Source organism: Acanthochromis polyacanthus, chromosome 11 (assembly GCF_021347895.1).
Source record: "Acanthochromis polyacanthus isolate Apoly-LR-REF ecotype Palm Island chromosome 11, KAUST_Apoly_ChrSc, whole genome shotgun sequence".
NCBI classification, from domain to species: domain Eukaryota; kingdom Metazoa; phylum Chordata; class Actinopteri; family Pomacentridae; genus Acanthochromis; species Acanthochromis polyacanthus.
This window is the reverse complement of record NC_067123.1, coordinates 1254092-1270226: the sequence shown is the minus strand read 5'-3', so window position 1 is coordinate 1270226 and position 16135 is coordinate 1254092. Positions and strand designations below refer to the sequence as shown.

General features: G+C 43.0%; 2 protein-coding genes across 42 annotated transcripts in view; one reads left to right on the top strand and one right to left on the bottom strand.

Annotated features, from left to right (window-relative positions):
• The window catches only part of LOC110969360 (ephrin type-A receptor 7-like), a 254291-nt gene that overhangs the window by 106921 nt on the left and 131235 nt on the right, over nucleotides 1-16135 (top strand). The window lies entirely within an intron of this gene.
• LOC127535993 (ring-infected erythrocyte surface antigen-like) lies at nucleotides 11273-13556 on the bottom strand. The gene is made up of 2 exons (XM_051955078.1): nucleotides 13178-13556; nucleotides 11273-12061 (listed from the first exon to the last, which is right to left on the bottom strand). The coding sequence occupies exons 1-2, from the start codon at nucleotides 13553-13555 to the stop codon at nucleotides 11891-11893; spliced, it is 549 nt and encodes a 182-aa protein (XP_051811038.1). The 5' UTR covers nucleotide 13556; the 3' UTR covers nucleotides 11273-11890.

The following is a 16135-nucleotide window of genomic DNA, read 5'->3' as shown; positions in this document are numbered from 1 at the left end:
GTGGATTTTAAAGGCTGGACGCGACAGCAGTCAGACACCAGGATTATGGATTTTGGAAGAACCGTTGTTTCACAATTCTCTCATAAGGACTCAAACCCTGCAGTCAGCCAGCCTGAGAATGGGTTTCAGGAAAGCAGGCTGCATCAAACTGGGCCATCTCATGACACGGACTCCAAAAACTGTAGATGTTCTGAGAGAGCGGGGCAACGTCTCCTCAATCAGAACAATCAACAAGGTGGTAGCTGAGGTGGAGGCAAGTTTACCACCACAACTGAGACAAACTGCAAGGGATGAGGCTTTGTGCAACCGGTGGATTGAGGGTTCCGAATATGTTTTCCCCTCGCTGTTGGTTGCTCCGGCAGTAGGGGAGTGGCGGGGAGGAAAACGTAAATTGCTGTCACTGGATTCCCCACGTTTTGGGAAGTTTCAGGATGCTGGGAGAAAGGGCCTTTATGCGGCCTGCGTCAAGGTCCTCAACCTTCGGTCGCTGGCAGAGGTTGGAGAGTCGAGGTGGACCGGGTTTTTTGGCATGGGCCTCTCCCCGAAAGGCAGCTGGCGGTCTCTGTACAAGCTGCCCATTGATAAACGGACAGCAGACCTCCAGTGGAGGATTGTGCATGGGGCAGTAGCTACAAATGGATACAAGGCCCACATTAATCCTGGGGTGGGAGATGGCTGTGTGTTCTGTTTTCAATCAGAGACGTTGGTCCACTTGTTTGTGGAATGTCCAAGGCTTCAATCTTTGTTTAGACTTTTGCAAACTTTGTTTCAGGGCCTTGGTGAAAAATTTTCTCTTGCACTGTTTATTTTTGGCCCAAAATATACGGCCAAAAAGAAGACAGTTTGCACACTGGTTAATTTTCTTTCTGGTACTGCTAAGTTAGCCATATGGCTTTCAAGGAAAAATAGGATTCAGGACTCTGGGAGTGTGGAGCCATTCCTGATTTTTCAAGGTCTAGTAAAAGCGAGACTTAAAATAGAACATGCCTACCATGCCATGATGGACAGCGTACACGACTTTAGTCATACATGGGCCTTTTGGGACGTTTTGTGTTCGGTGGGAGGAGATGGTCAGCTGAATGTTAACTTTTGATGTATAGGAAGAGTGTTGGTTTATGTTTTTGTGTTCTTAAAGGATGGTTTTGTCGTCATTTTTTTTGTAGTAATGTTTGGTTTGTAATATTTTACTGATAAGGGTAATAAAGGTGTTTTGAAAATCCTCTCCTCTCCTCTCCTCCTCTCCTCTCCTCATGCAGATGGAGGCTTCTTTCTGTCTTAGCGTGTGCAGGAGATGCGTGTTGCCAAGCAAACAACACTACATATGTGTGTTCAGACACAGCTCACTCCCTCATAGCCTCATGTCTGTTATTTATCCATAGCCCTCCATAACCCTCTCCATCTGTTTCTGGATCCACACTCAGCCAGTCGCTGTTTACTCAACACATATTATACACAATACACACAATATACACACATTATACACACAATACACACATAATACACACAATATACACACACAATACACACCCCCTCATAGCTAAACTCATCTGGGTCCTGGTGATCGGTTTCTCCTGGTGCTCCTTCAATTTAAAAGTGGAACATTTCAGGTCATGAAGCTCCTCAGAAGTCTTTGTCATGGTTCCTGTTTCTAGTAAACCTCTATCAGGACATCTCCGGTAGATGTGGTTCCTGAAATGAGTCAAATAAACACAAACTAAGCAGCGAAAAAACGTCAGACAGGAAGTTGTGCTTTTTCATTGGTTTTTGGGCTGAATAGCTTTGACCTTGACGTCCGCCACCAGACTTAGTCCCTGACAGGCGTCTTCAGATTATCCAGAAGCTGAAACTGGAAGGAGCTCTGTCAGGAACAGAAAGGAACTCCCTCCCAGACAGGAAGTGAGAGCTGACAGCTTGAAGGACTCGGAGCATTCTTGGCCTGATGAGCTTTAATCTCCTGTGATCTTCCAACACCAGCGAAGCTAAACCGACCTCCATCTGAATAGAAGATCCAGACTCTGCACTGGATCTCTGAAGGAGCAGAACTAAAGGAAAACTCCTCCGTCCTGCTCTGATAGTTCCTCCTGCTTTATTCCTTTCAAACACTGTTTTCTTGCAGCAACTCATGCGGCGTTTCATGCATCTTTGGGGATATGTAAAAATGAAATATATTAACTTCCAGTTCCTCAAACAGCCACGAGATGTTCAATCAACAGCATTTCATCAATGCAGTGAAATCGGAGGCAAATTATTCCACAAGTCTTCTGTATTTTTTAATCTTCCCCCCCAAAATTGAGTTTTCTATGAAAGTAAATGTTGAGAATCATGAAAACCTTCTCCAATGCAGCAAAAATGTTGGCATGAAATGAATAAAATGAGAAAAATACAAACATTTAAAACATTTAATGTATTAAACTCAAAATATGAACAATAAGTTGTATTTTTATGAGTTTAACCCCTCTAAACTACTTAAATATTATATAAAATTCTGCACCTTTAAAGCCACAAATTGAACAGAATGAAAAAGCTAAGAGGAAATATTTTCATTGTTTATTTTGCAGAAGCTTAAAAAATGGAATCAACAGTTTCAGAGTGTCCACTGGTCTTAAAAGCACCTAAAGAAATGTGAACTGGAAATATTTTAGTAAATATTTTTTACTACTTATTAGGGCTGCAACTAACGATTATTTTAATAATCGATTAATCGGTCGATTATTTTTTCGATTAATCGATTAATCGAATAAAAAAACCACATTTTTAAATTTCTGCTTCTTTATTCAGAAATAGAAGATTTGGAATGACAGAGCAAATAAAATCATTGTAGTGAAGCCTTCATCTTCAACCATCAGAGGCCTCATGTCAGTGACGGTCATGGTGAGGATGCTCTCAGTCAAACAGCTGCTTGCTGTGGTGGACATGATGTCTTTCTATCATGAAGCCTGTTAATGTGATTCATCCTGCCTCACTCCAACACAGACCAGTGTCCTCACTCAGACTTTGTCAGAAAATTAAAACTTGACGCTTAATCTTTAAATTATTACCACCCCTGTGTACAAGTTACGCTTATTTGTAATACATATCCAAACCCTGTTTGAGCTGATTAAAGTGAAATAAAACGCGTCTCTCACAGTCACACACTGTCATTAATCAGCTAACAAACAAAAGCTAGCATCAGGCGAGCTAACAGAAATAGGCTACTGACGTTACATTTCCTCACTTTAAAGTGGAACAAATGCAGGATAATGTAGTGACTTAAGGTGTGTGTCCACTAGATGACACACACCGAATGTGGCATGATGGGCTGGTTGGTGCGTTTCCAGCTGCGATCCGGTGTGTTTACCTGGAGCTCATTTGCATAAAGTAGACTCGACCTCTACTGTCCTCAAACACCTAAGCTAGCCGTCCGTGAACTAAAACAAGGACAGCATCAGCTGCTGCAGCTTATTCACCTTCAAATGATTTCAGAAATATTTTTCGCTTAAGTGTTTTCGAAATAATACAGAAAGTTTGCCGCCCAGCGGCTGTGTTTATCAGACTCATCTGTCCGATGGTCAAGCTGAAAGCGCGGTCACATGACCACGTAGCGGTCCGCTCGTGACCGTCCGCCATCCGTGCGATTTTCAGATGCGTGCGTTGTCGTGCGGGAAAATCGCATGTAGTGAACAAGCGGCATGTTATTTTGTTTTGAGAAACTGTTTTCTCAGTGCTGGTCATGTTTCATTTGTTGAATTAACTCTTCCTTTGAAAACACCACCTCTGCTCTGCCTCCACCTCGCTCTGCAGGTGAAATAGACGGCTCCATGGCATGGCGAGTGACGTATGGATCACGCGACACAACGAATAGATAATGAAATTCGCTGCCAACGCTTTTAATAATTGAATATTATTGATTTTATCGATTCGTTGTTGCAGCCCGACTACACTGACAGTCATTAAAAACTTTGAGACCATATCGTTCAACATAATTTTTATTTTGAAGCCCAAACTGGATTTTCTTCATATGAATCATTTGTTTAGCATATTGGCATACACAAACAAAAATCTAAAGTTTCAAGAATGATTTCAAAATGGAGAATTTCACAAAAGAAAACGACACCTGCCAAACACAAAGTCACAACAGTCAATACCGAGTATGGCCTCCATCTGCTTGGATGCAGGCAGCAATCCGTCGGCGCATGCTTTGGACCAGGCTTCTGATTGTGGGTTGGGAACAGCCCATACGCCTGGATACATCACTGTAGCTCAAAGCGGCCTCCACCATACCCAGTGCCCGGAGACGACGTTCATGTGATAGACGCGGCATGATGCTGTTCACTGGACTAACAATGGGGGCCTTTTTTGGGCCTTTATATAGGCCTTCAAACCCATTCTCACATTGTGCAGATACTCACTGAGTATTGCTTGGTGTGTATTTGGTTCACTTTAGCAAAGTGACCAACCCATGTGCAATGAATCATGACAAAATGACAACTCCTCATTATGTCAACTACCAGGGCACTAGATCATCAGTAAATCCACAATGAATAATTACAACCCCCCTACAAGTAGAATTCTGCGTACATTTCTACCTCAGAGTTTCTATTGACTGTCAGTGTACTTACTTTTAACCCTCTATGTTAAAGCCTGCAATTCAACCAAGAACTCCATGAATTTTTGTGAGGTGACTGTTGATCACAGACGGATCAGTGAAGGTTTCCCAGCTCCAACTGGGATCACAGAATTATTAGAATTTTACAGAATCTGGTTTGTGTAATCTATTTATTTTTGGTGAATTTTTTATGTGACACAGAATAAAGTAACTTAAAAGGAAAGAGTAGTTCAGGAACCGTGGGAAAGCTGAACCTGTAGTTAATGTGTCTGGCTGTGATAAATGGTGTCATTTTGAACATTTGTTTTGATTATATTACATACTTTAAAGCTGCCAGCAGGATTTGGGATTTAAATGACCGATTTTCATTCATTTCTTGGTGACGAACCAGCTCTGACAGACAGCAGTGTGTCTCTACAGTAAAGAAACCTCTGCTGGTGTGTTCTCCAGTGAACATTGACGTTTTTTCTTGTGTTCCTCGCCGTGGTGAACGTTGACGTTTGTTCTTGTGTTCCTCGCCGTGGTGAAAGTTGACGTTTGTTCTTGTGTTCCTCGCCGTGGTGAAAGTTGACCTTTGTTCTTGTGTTCCTCGCCGTGGTGAAAGTTGACCTTTGTTCTTGTGTTCCTCGCCGTGGTGAACGTTGACGTTTGTTCTTGTGTTCCTCGCCGTGGTGAAAGTTGACCTTTGTTCTTGTGTTCCTCGCCGTGGTGAAAGTTGACGTTTGTTCTTGTGTTCCTCGCCGTGGTGAACGTTGACGTTTGTTCTTGTGTTCCTCGCCGTGGTGAACGTTGACGTTTGTTCTTGTGTTCCTCGCCGTGGTGAAAGTTGACGTTTGTTCTTGCGTTCCTCGCCGTGGTGAAAGTTGACGTTTGTTCTTGTGCTCCTCGCCGTGGTGAAAGTTGACGTTTGTTCTTGTGCTCCTCGCCGTGGTGAAAGTTGACGTTTGTTCTTGTGTTCCTCGTCGTGGTGAAAGTTGACGTTTGTTCTTGTGTTCCTCGCCGTGGTGAAAGTTGACCTTTGTTCTTGCGTTCCTCGCCGTGGTGAAAGTTGACGTTTGTTCTTGTGCTCCTCGTCGTGGTGAACGTTGACCTTTGTTCTTGTGTTCCTCGCCGTGGTGAAAGTTGACGTTTGTTCTTGTGTTCCTCGCCGTGGTGAAAGTTGACCTTTGTTCTTGTGTTCCTCGCCGTGGTGAAAGTTGACGTTTGTTCTTGTGTTCCTCGCCGTGGTGAACGTTGACCTTCATTCTTGTGTTCCTCGCCGTGGTGAAAGTTGACGTTTGTTCTTGTGTTCCTCGCCGTGGTGAAAGTTGACGTTTGTTCTTGTGTTCCTCGCCGTGGTGAAAGTTGACGTTTGTTCTTGTGTTCCTCGTCGTGGTGAAAGTTGACCTTCATTCTTGTGTTCCTCGCCGTGGTGAAAGTTGACGTTTGTTCTTGTGTTCCTCGCCGTGGTGAAAGTTGACGTTTGTTCTTGTGTTCCTCGCCGTGGTGAAAGTTGACCTTCATTCTTGTGTTCCTCGCCGTGGTGAAAGTTGACCTTTGTTCTTGTGTTCCTCGCCGTGGTGAACGTTGACGTTTGTTCTTGTGTTCCTCGCCGTGGTGAAAGTTGACGTTTGTTCTTGTGTTCCTCGTCGTGGTGAAAGTTGACCTTCATTCTTGTGTTCCTCGCCGTGGTGAAAGTTGACGTTTGTTCTTGTGTTCCTCGTCGTGGTGAAAGTTGACCTTCATTCTTGTGTTCCTCGCCGTGGTGAAAGTTGACGTTTGTTCTTGTGTTCCTCGCCGTGGTGAACGTTGACGTTTGTTCTTGTGTTCCTCGCCGTGGTGAAAGTTGACGTTTGTTCTTGTGTTCCTCGCCGTGGTGAAAGTTGACGTTTGTTCTTGTGTTCCTCGCCGTGGTGAAAGTTGACCTTTATTCTTGTGTTTCTCCCCTTGGTTCTCTGTCGTTCAGTGTCCAGAACAATGTAAATCTACTGTTGGAGTAGTTATTTTCTCTCCTGTCATCCATCACAGGACATGGCAAGGGGCCGTCGGTGCACTGAACCGTCTCCCTGTTTACACAGATTGAAAAGCCAGACACGGCGAAAACACGGGATCACACATGCGTATCTGTGTTCATGTTGACTGAGCACATGTTGGGTCAGCACACACATTTAAAGCACAGAAAAAGACTCGTGGATGGAACACAGACCGTACAGTTTAATGCTGTTTTTCTAAATGTTCGTGCAGTCAACTGTTTCTCTAAAGCTCATTAACGGGATTTGTGGCTCCGAGATCAGCTGAATAGAATAGAATAGAATAGAACTTTATTTGTCATTGCAACAAGTACAACGAAATTGCAAATCACATACTGGAGGTCATATTTTACCTTTAGCTCCATGTGTCAAGTGTTATTCTGCACTAAAACACACTGAGGATGGTTCACATGTTACATAGTTTTAACTGGATGGATGGATGATTGATGGATGGATGGATGGATGGATGGATGGATGATGAATGGATGATAGATGGATGGATGAATGATGATGGATGGACGGATGATGGATGGATGGATGATAGATGGATGGATGAATGATGATGGATGGATGATGGATGGATGGATGGATGGATGATAGATGGATGGATGAATGATGATGGATGGATGATGAATAATGGATGGATGAATGATGATGGATGGATGATGGATGGATGGATGGATGGATGGATGAATGATGATGGATGGATGAATGATGATGGATGGATGGATGGATGAATGATGATGGATGGATGATGGATGGATGGATGGATGGATGATAGATGGATGGATGGATGAATGATGATGGATGGATGGATGATGGATGGATGATAGATGGATGGATGAATGATGATGGATGGATGATGAATAATGGATGGATGAATGATGATGGATGGATGATGGATGGATGGATGGATGAATGATGATGGATGGATGAATGATGATGGATGGATGGATGGATGATGGATGATGGATGGATGAATGATGATGGATGGATGGATGGATGATAGATGGATGGATGGATGAATGATGATGATGGATGGATGATGGCTGGTGGATGGATGATGGATGGGTGATAATGGATGGGTGGATGGATGATGAATCGATGATGTCCATCATTTCCTTCATAGATGTTGTATTTTGTGTCAGTCTCCATAGTAAAATTCATAAATTCACATAGCTATAGAACTTTGTTGTCTTTTCTTGACTGGTAGGTAAATAATAATAAAACTGTTCAGGTCTAAACATTTAAAATGGAAAAAGTATAAATTTCTAAATGTTTAGAAAGTCTGAATGAGTGGCTAGGTATTTTTATTATTTATTTTTTATTTATTTATTTATTTATTTATTTCATTAAAAAAATACAACACTGCATATGTTAAATGAATGAAAAGGAGCAGAAAGAAGCTATAGCTTATAATTTCTGCCCCTTATCAATAATAATTTTAACACATTTCAGTAGTATTTGGCTGTCACACACAGCCTTTTAACCAACATTTAACATGATCTAAAGATAAAAAAAAAAAAGAAAAACAATTTCCGGTTATTCACAAGCATCATATCTCTTCAATAGCAACTCTTTCGCATTTTTCTTAAAAATACAAATCGACTGAGACATTTTAATTTCAGAATTCAGATTGTTCCACAGATTGACGCCTTGGATTGAGATGCATCTTTCGTTTGTTTTTGTGCCTGTTTCAGGTCTCAAAAAGACTTCAGTTCCTCTTAGTTTGTACCGACTTTCTCTCTTTTTAAATCTGTTTTGCAAATTCTCTGGCAATGTTTTTTGTGAGCTTTATACATTGTTTTGAGAAGATTAAATTCAACCAATTCATTAAATTTTAAAGATTTAAATTTTACAAATATAGGATTTGTGTGGTCTCTGTATCCGCTTCCGTTAACGACTCGAATGGCACGTTTCTGTAAAAGGAAGAGCGGTTCAATATAAGTCTTACAGGCATTTCCCCACGCTTCAATACAATATGTCAGATATGGAACAATAAGTGAATTAAATAACAGAAACAAAGCGCGACTATTTAGTGATTCTTTGACCTTATGTAACACTGCTATGGTTTGTGAAACCTTTGTTTTAACCAGCTCTATATGGGCTTTCCATGTTAAATGTTCATCAATCATAACACCTAAGAATTGTACTACATTTGTCCTTTTAATCTCAAAATCTTGTATAGTTAGTGTAGCATCAGTGTCCTTGCGCCTACAACTAAAGATCATACATGTAGTTTTGCTAAAATTTAAAGACAATCTGTTTGCATTGAACCATTTCATCATTTTCTCTAACTCGTTCTTTACAGTTAGCAGTACATCTTTTATATTTTTACCGTAATAAAATAAAGTGGTATCATCCGCAAACAAGATACATTTCAATAATTTAGAGACAGTTTCAATATCGTTTATATACAGAAGGAAAAGCATTGGTCCAAGGACCGATCCTTGTGGTACTCCACAAGATACATTACAATATTTGGATTTTATGTTGTTTAATTCAACAAACTGTTTTCTGTCTTTTAAGTAACTCTTGACCCATTGATGAGCAACACCTCTTATACCGTATTTATATAATTTATGCAATAATATTTTGTGATCTAAAGTATCGAACGCTTTTTGAAGATCAACAAAGACGCTCACTAAGACATGTTGTTTATCCATGGCACCTACGGCATCTACGGTTTATAAGTATTTTGCCATTCTTTTAGGGTTTTATATCCATTTAGGGCTTTAAATCTTGACCAATCAGCAATGCGCTCATCAGACTCTGGGGTTTTAAGTTTTATGCGTTTCTAAACTTGGATGTGTAGCTTTATTTTACCTGGATGAAGGTAAATGTAGTAAATTTTATTCCTAGTCATGTCAGCGTCTACTCCTTTATCCAGTCTGTATGCTTCTAACTGGCTATTTATTGGACAGACATTAAATGTTTCTTTTCTCATCTTTTAGTCTGTGTTGTCCCTCAAATGTCAAGTTGTTCTCTTCAAACAGATTTTTTCTGTCTAAATGGCTGCTGGTTGCAGCGTAGAGCTCAGACCTGCTGGATCGGTCCTGTCCAGGTTAAATCTGAGCTTCCTTTAAAAGGCTGCAGCTCTGTGTGAGCTACCTGCTGCTCAGAGAGTCTGGAAGTGGCTCTAAACGAACTCCCACTTCCTTCTCTTTATGTTTTCTTCATCCCCTCAGCGTCTAACTCCACAGGGATAAACTCCACCAGGACCAGATCTCCCAGTTGGATCTACTGCTGGAGCTGCCAAAAACATCAGTAATTACATCTGCAGCAACTTCAACTTCCTCTGTACCTTCTAGCTTTTATGTTCCATCCTGTAGACTTCAGGGGAATACTTCTATCCTGAATTAATTAGATAAATTATTTTAAATTCTGTCTCATATTTAGTCTTCTTACAGAGAAAAGAGCTTCTTGTTCCGTCTTGAATCTGATTTAGTTCATTCTATAGAAGCTGCTGCAGGAATTAGTCTGCCCCGGTGCAGCAGAATCCTTTCTGTCCTCCTGACAGGCGGCCGGCTGTCGGTGAGGTGATGTCCTGTTAGTGGAGGACAAATTGACCCGAGCCGCCGGGCCGCCCGAGGGGAATCCGCTGATTGTTTCTATAGCGTCTTCAGTAGCTGTCATCCAGCAGCACATCTTATTTAACCTACAGCAGAGGAGAACTCACAGGAGGAGAGTTTACTCTGAAATGTCAGGAAGAGCACTCAGTGTGGAGATATACTATAGATTATGAAGCAGATAACTTACTCAGACATTTCATCATTTCCTGCTAACAGAAGATTTCCTTCAAAGTTTTCAGAAACAACAAAAACATGCTTAAAGGGATGTTAGAATACTATGGATGTATATTTTTTAAAAGTTGTCTGAATCAATAATATCAATAGTTTGAAGCATAATCAAGCAATAAATGACAAATTCATTTTTTCTGCTATTGCTCGTTAGCCACTGGATGTTTAGTTTGGACCACAAAGGCACCTCGTTCCAGTATCACCTGCCAAACTGGCAAACATTAGTATAAAGGTACTGTTCCCCCTAAATAGGACTTTCTAAATAACAATTTATGGGTTTCTGCCACCAGAAGCTCTGCCTGGTATTGTTTTCTAGTGTTTGTTAGCTTTAAAAGTTAGCTAGCCTTTGGAGGAAATGAATGCTCACCATGTTATCTGGACCAAAATATGAGGTAATGATCATCACAGAAGTCTTTGTCATGGTGCCCGTTGCTAGCTTTTACCCGACAGCACTCACTGGCAGCGTGAGTATTTGGAGAGGTGGCAGCAACAGAGTTTTAGTCATCACTACCAGTTTGAAGTGAAGATTTGTTCTACCTGAAACTGTACATAGCTATTTATGTTTTTGTCATTGTGGCCAGGAAAAGTTAGCTAGCCTTGGAGTAAACAAATGGTTGGCATCTTATCTGGACCTAAATTAGAGGTAATGAAAAACAAGGGGCTTTAAAATGTGGTCCTGAAAATACACATTCTTCAGCTTCAGACACACAAGCTCTTGTCAGAGGGCATTAAACACAACAGAAGTCTTTGTCATGGTTCCCTTGCTAGATAAACCCCCACAATGCTCTTTTATGAGGAGGGTATTTGGAAAGATGGTAGCAACAGTTAAAACAGAGTTTTACTCAGATCAATACTACCAGTTTGCTACAAAGGTTTGTTCTACCAGAAGCTGCACATATTTCGTGTTTCATACCAGTATGTGTGACCTGGAAGAGTTAGCTAGCCTTCAGCGTAAACAAACAGCTACGGTATTATCTGGACCTAAAAGGAGGTCATGGAAAACAAGAGTCCTTGAAATGTGGTCCTGAAGATGCAGTTTCCTCTGTTTCAGACCCTAACCCTAACACCTAACCCTAGAAGAAGAGTCTCTCAGATGGTTCAGTTGGTGGTTGTATCTGTTTCCTGGAGGACTTGTGTTGGTGGTGCGCCTGCTTCAGCATCCCACACCATCTGTGTGCTTTGTACGACGGTTCCCAGGAGGCCTTTCCTTTCTCTCTGATGGCACATCAGAATGCTGGGCCTATAAACACCGGCATCAATAACTCTGTCCCTCTCCTCCCCCTCTGCTGGCTGACTGTTGTTTATATGGCTGTAAAATTCAATTAGGCTGCGGGGGAGTGGGCCGGCCTGCATTACTGCCTGCCAGGGTGACATTTCATTTGCAATGAATCATGGTCCAGAGAAGGACCTGGCCGGCAAACACAACAACATTCCTGTTCTTCTCTGCTGTCGCTGCATTTCCTCCCTCCTGAAAGAAACACGTAGAACTCACTCAGTCAGACACTGTTCACCTGCATGTTCTCCTCCAGGTTCTCCTCCATGTTCTCCTCCAGGTTCTCCTCCATGTTCTCCTCCAGGTTCTCCTCCATGTTCTCCTCCATGTCCTCCTCCATGTTCTCCTCCATGTTCTCCTCCATGCTCACCTCCATGCTCACCTCCATGCTCACCTCCATGTCCTCCTCCATGTTCTCCTCCATGTTCTCCTCCAGGTTCTCCTCCATGTTCTCCTCCATGTTCACCAACATGTCCTCCTCCATGCTCACCTCCATGTCCTCCTCCATGCTCACCTCCATGTTCTCCTCCATGTCCTCCTCCATGTTCTCCTCCATGTTCTCCTCCATGTTCTCCTCCATGTTCTCCTCCATGTTCTCCTCCAGGTTCTCCTCCATGTTCTCCTCCATGTTCTCCTCCAGGTTCTCCTCCATGTTCTCCTCCATGTCCTCCTCCATGTTCTCCTCCATGTTCTCCTCCATGCTCACCTCCATGTTCTCCTCCATGTTCTCCTCCATGTTCTCCTCCAAGTTCTCCTCCATGTTCTCCTCCATGTTCTCCTCCATGTTCTCCTCCAAGTTCTCCTCCATGTTCTCCTCCAGGTTCTCCTCCATGTTCTCCTCCATGTTCTCCTCCAGGTTCTCCTCCATGTTCTCCTCCATGTTCTCCTCCAGGTTCTCCTCCATGTTCTCCTCCATGTCCTCCTCCATGTTCTCCTCCATGTTCTCCTCCATGCTCACCTCCATGTTCTCCTCCATGTTCTCCTCCATGTTCTCCTCCAAGTTCTCCTCCATGTTCTCCTCCATGTTCTCCTCCATGTTCTCCTCCAAGTTCTCCTCCATGTTCTCCTCCAGGTTCTCCTCCAAGTTCTCCTCCATGTTCTCCTCCAGGTTCTCCTCCATGTCCTCCTCCATGCTCACCTGCATGTTCTCCTCCATGTTCTCCTCCAGGTTCTCCTCCATGTTCTCCTCCATGTTCACCAACATGTCCTCCTCCATGCTCACCTCCATGTTCTCCTCCAAGTTCTCCTCCATGTTCTCCTCCATGTCCTCCTCCATGCTCACCTCCATGCTCACCTCCATGTCCTCCTCCATGCTCACCTCCATGTTCTCCTCCATGTCCTCCTCCATGTTCTCCTCCATGTTCTCCTCCATGTTCTCCTCCATGTTCTCCTCCATGTTCTCCTCCAGGTTCTCCTCCATGTTCTCCTCCATGTTCTCCTCCAGGTTCTCCTCCATGTTCTCCTCCATGTCCTCCTCCATGTTCTCCTCCATGTTCTCCTCCATGCTCACCTCCATGTTCTCCTCCATGTTCTCCTCCATGTTCACCAACATGTCCTCCTCCATGCTCACCTCCATGTTCTCCTCCATGTTCTCCTCCATGTTCTCCTCCATGTTCTCCTCCAAGTTCTCCTCCATGTTCTCCTCCATGTTCTCCTCCATGTTCTCCTCCAAGTTCTCCTCCATGTTCTCCTCCAGGTTCTCCTCCATGTTCTCCTCCATGTTCACCAACATGTCCTCCTCCATGCTCACCTGCATGTTCTCCTCCATGTTCTCCTCCAGGTTCTCCTCCATGTTCTCCTCCATGTTCACCAACATGTCCTCCTCCATGCTCACCTCCATGTTCTCCTCCATGTTCTCCTCCAAGTTCTCCTCCATGTTCTCCTCCATGTCCTCCTCCATGCTCACCTCCATGCTCACCTCCATGTCCTCCTCCATGCTCACCTCCATGTTCTCCTCCATGTTCTCCTCCAAGTTCTCCTCCATGTTCTCCTCCAGGTTCTCCTCCATGTTCTCCTCCATGTTCACCAACATGTCCTCCTCCATGCTCACCTGCATGTTCTCCTCCATGTTCTCCTCCAGGTTCTCCTCCATGTTCTCCTCCATGTTCACCAACATGTCCTCCTCCATGCTCACCTCCATGTTCTCCTCCATGTTCTCCTCCAAGTTCTCCTCCATGTTCTCCTCCAGGTTCTCCTCCATGTTCTCCTCCATGTTCACCAACATGTCCTCCTCCATGCTCACCTCCATGTTCTCCTCCATGTTCTCCTCCAAGTTCTCCTCCATGTTCTCCTCCAGGTTCTCCTCCATGTTCTCCTCCATGTTCACCAACATGTCCTCCTCCATGCTCACCTGCATGTTCTCCTCCATGTTCTCCTCCATGTTCTCCTCCATGTTCTCCTCCATGTTCTCCTCCATGTTCTCCTCCATGTTCTCCTCCATGTTCACCGCTGCATTGATTTTCTCTTCTGGTCTTGTATCTTCAGTTTCTTCATCCCTTCAGTCTCTTTCATCTCTGCAGTTCTACAATTCTACAGTTCTACAGTTTCATTTATCAGACGCTTTTGTCCAAAGCGACGTACAACACAAGCAAGAATTCAGACATAAGGAAAAACCTGTAGTAAGTGCAAAAAGTGCTTCAAGTGTGATTGGTCAAAGGTGTTGCCATCAAGTTGCAGAAGAAGTGCCCCCCCCCCCCCCCCCCCTTTTTTTTCCATCTTTGTCAGCTCTAAATAAGTGCTGGGTTTTGGACCACCTGACTGATTCTACCCCTGAGGTGGAGTCAGATTAAGTGCCATCACTCTACCAGCACATCAGACACTTTAACACCAAAGTGTGTTTCCATATTTTATTGACATATTTCATGAAAAAAGTTAACAGAAATAGCAAACTTGTGCACTTGATTGAGGTTTTTGACTATTTTGAAAGCATTAAAGCTGCAGCTGGCATTTTCTATTCAGTCCTTCTGTGTATATTTGTTTATTTTGGATGTTTTATTCTCTATTTCCTTCATGTCTGCGCTGTCTTTACTGCTGTAAATATTGCATCTAAACAACGTTAAAGGTGTCAGCTGGCATGAACATTCCTGAAGATTTCTCAACATTTTTCTTCCATAGATGGTCAAAGTTTTGTTAATTTATTCCACGTTTCCAGAACATAACCAATGAGCTGCTTTGTTTCTGGCTTGTTCTGCTCTCTTTACTACCATCATGTAGTTTATTCCATGAAAAATCCATTAGAACATCCAACAGGACCTCCTCAGAACCAGCTCATCTGCAGGAACTTTATTTAATGAGGCATAGTTTCACCTTCATGCTGTCAATATTTTCAAATTAATTTACCCAGAAATTCCTTTTGAAAGGTTTCTCTGGTGAATTATCAGAAATAGAAACACATCCAGGGAACCAATGATTGTTTCTGTGACTTTAGACTGTTCACACTTGGATACATCAGAATAATACTAATGATCACAACTGCTTATAGAGAAAATAAAGAAAAAAAAAACAGAATTATTCTCTAAACTGTGACACATGGATGGATGTAAAACTGATGTGGTGTCAGTTTTTAGCACAGGTAAGCGGTATATTCACTGGTTTTTATGGAAGTTTGGACTGTTTGTGCTGATTTTGTATTTATTTGTGTTAGTTTTGGCATTTTTAAGATAAGAGATAAGATAATCCTTTATTACTCCCCGTGTCTGGGTAAATTTCCCATGTTACAGCAGCACACATCATACAGTAGAGCAGCAATAAACAACAATATAATTATAAGCATAATAATATTCACAGTAAGTTCAAGAGTGTAGGATGGAAAAAGTGGCTTATGGAAAGATGTGAAGTACAAGAAAAATTCAAATGGTGCAAGAACTGTCTGCCTTGACCTTCTTCTTTATCTCCTTCTGCACCCTCCTCAGCTCCTCTTTGTCCCCAGATCCAAAAACCCTCCTCTTCTCCTTCAGCAGGGCCTTCAGTTCTGAGGTCACCCAGGGTTTGCTGTCAGAGAAACACCGTACTTTCCTGGTCGGTACGATATTCTCTGCACAGAAGTTAATGTATTCAGTAATAGTGTCTGTCAGTGTGTCGATGTCCTCCCCATGTGGACCACACAGCACATCCCAGTCTGTGGTCTCAAAGCAGTCCTGCAGCGCCTCAGAAGCCTCGTCAGACCACTTCTTCACATACCTTATGATGGGGGGTTGTTTCTTCACCAAAGGTATGTAAATGGGCTGCAGTCTCACCAGATTGTGATCTGAGCAGCCCAGCGGGGGGAGGGGGAGGAGCTGTATGCATCTTTGATGTTTGCATACAGTAGGTCCAGGGTTTTACTGTCTCTGGTCTGGCAGGTCACGTACTGTGTGAAGGTGGGGAGAGTGGCAGAGAGCGATGTATGATTAAAGTCTCCTGAGACGATAATAAGAGACTGAGGGTGAGATGTTTGCAGCTGGGACACTTCACTGTGGATGAGTTCACA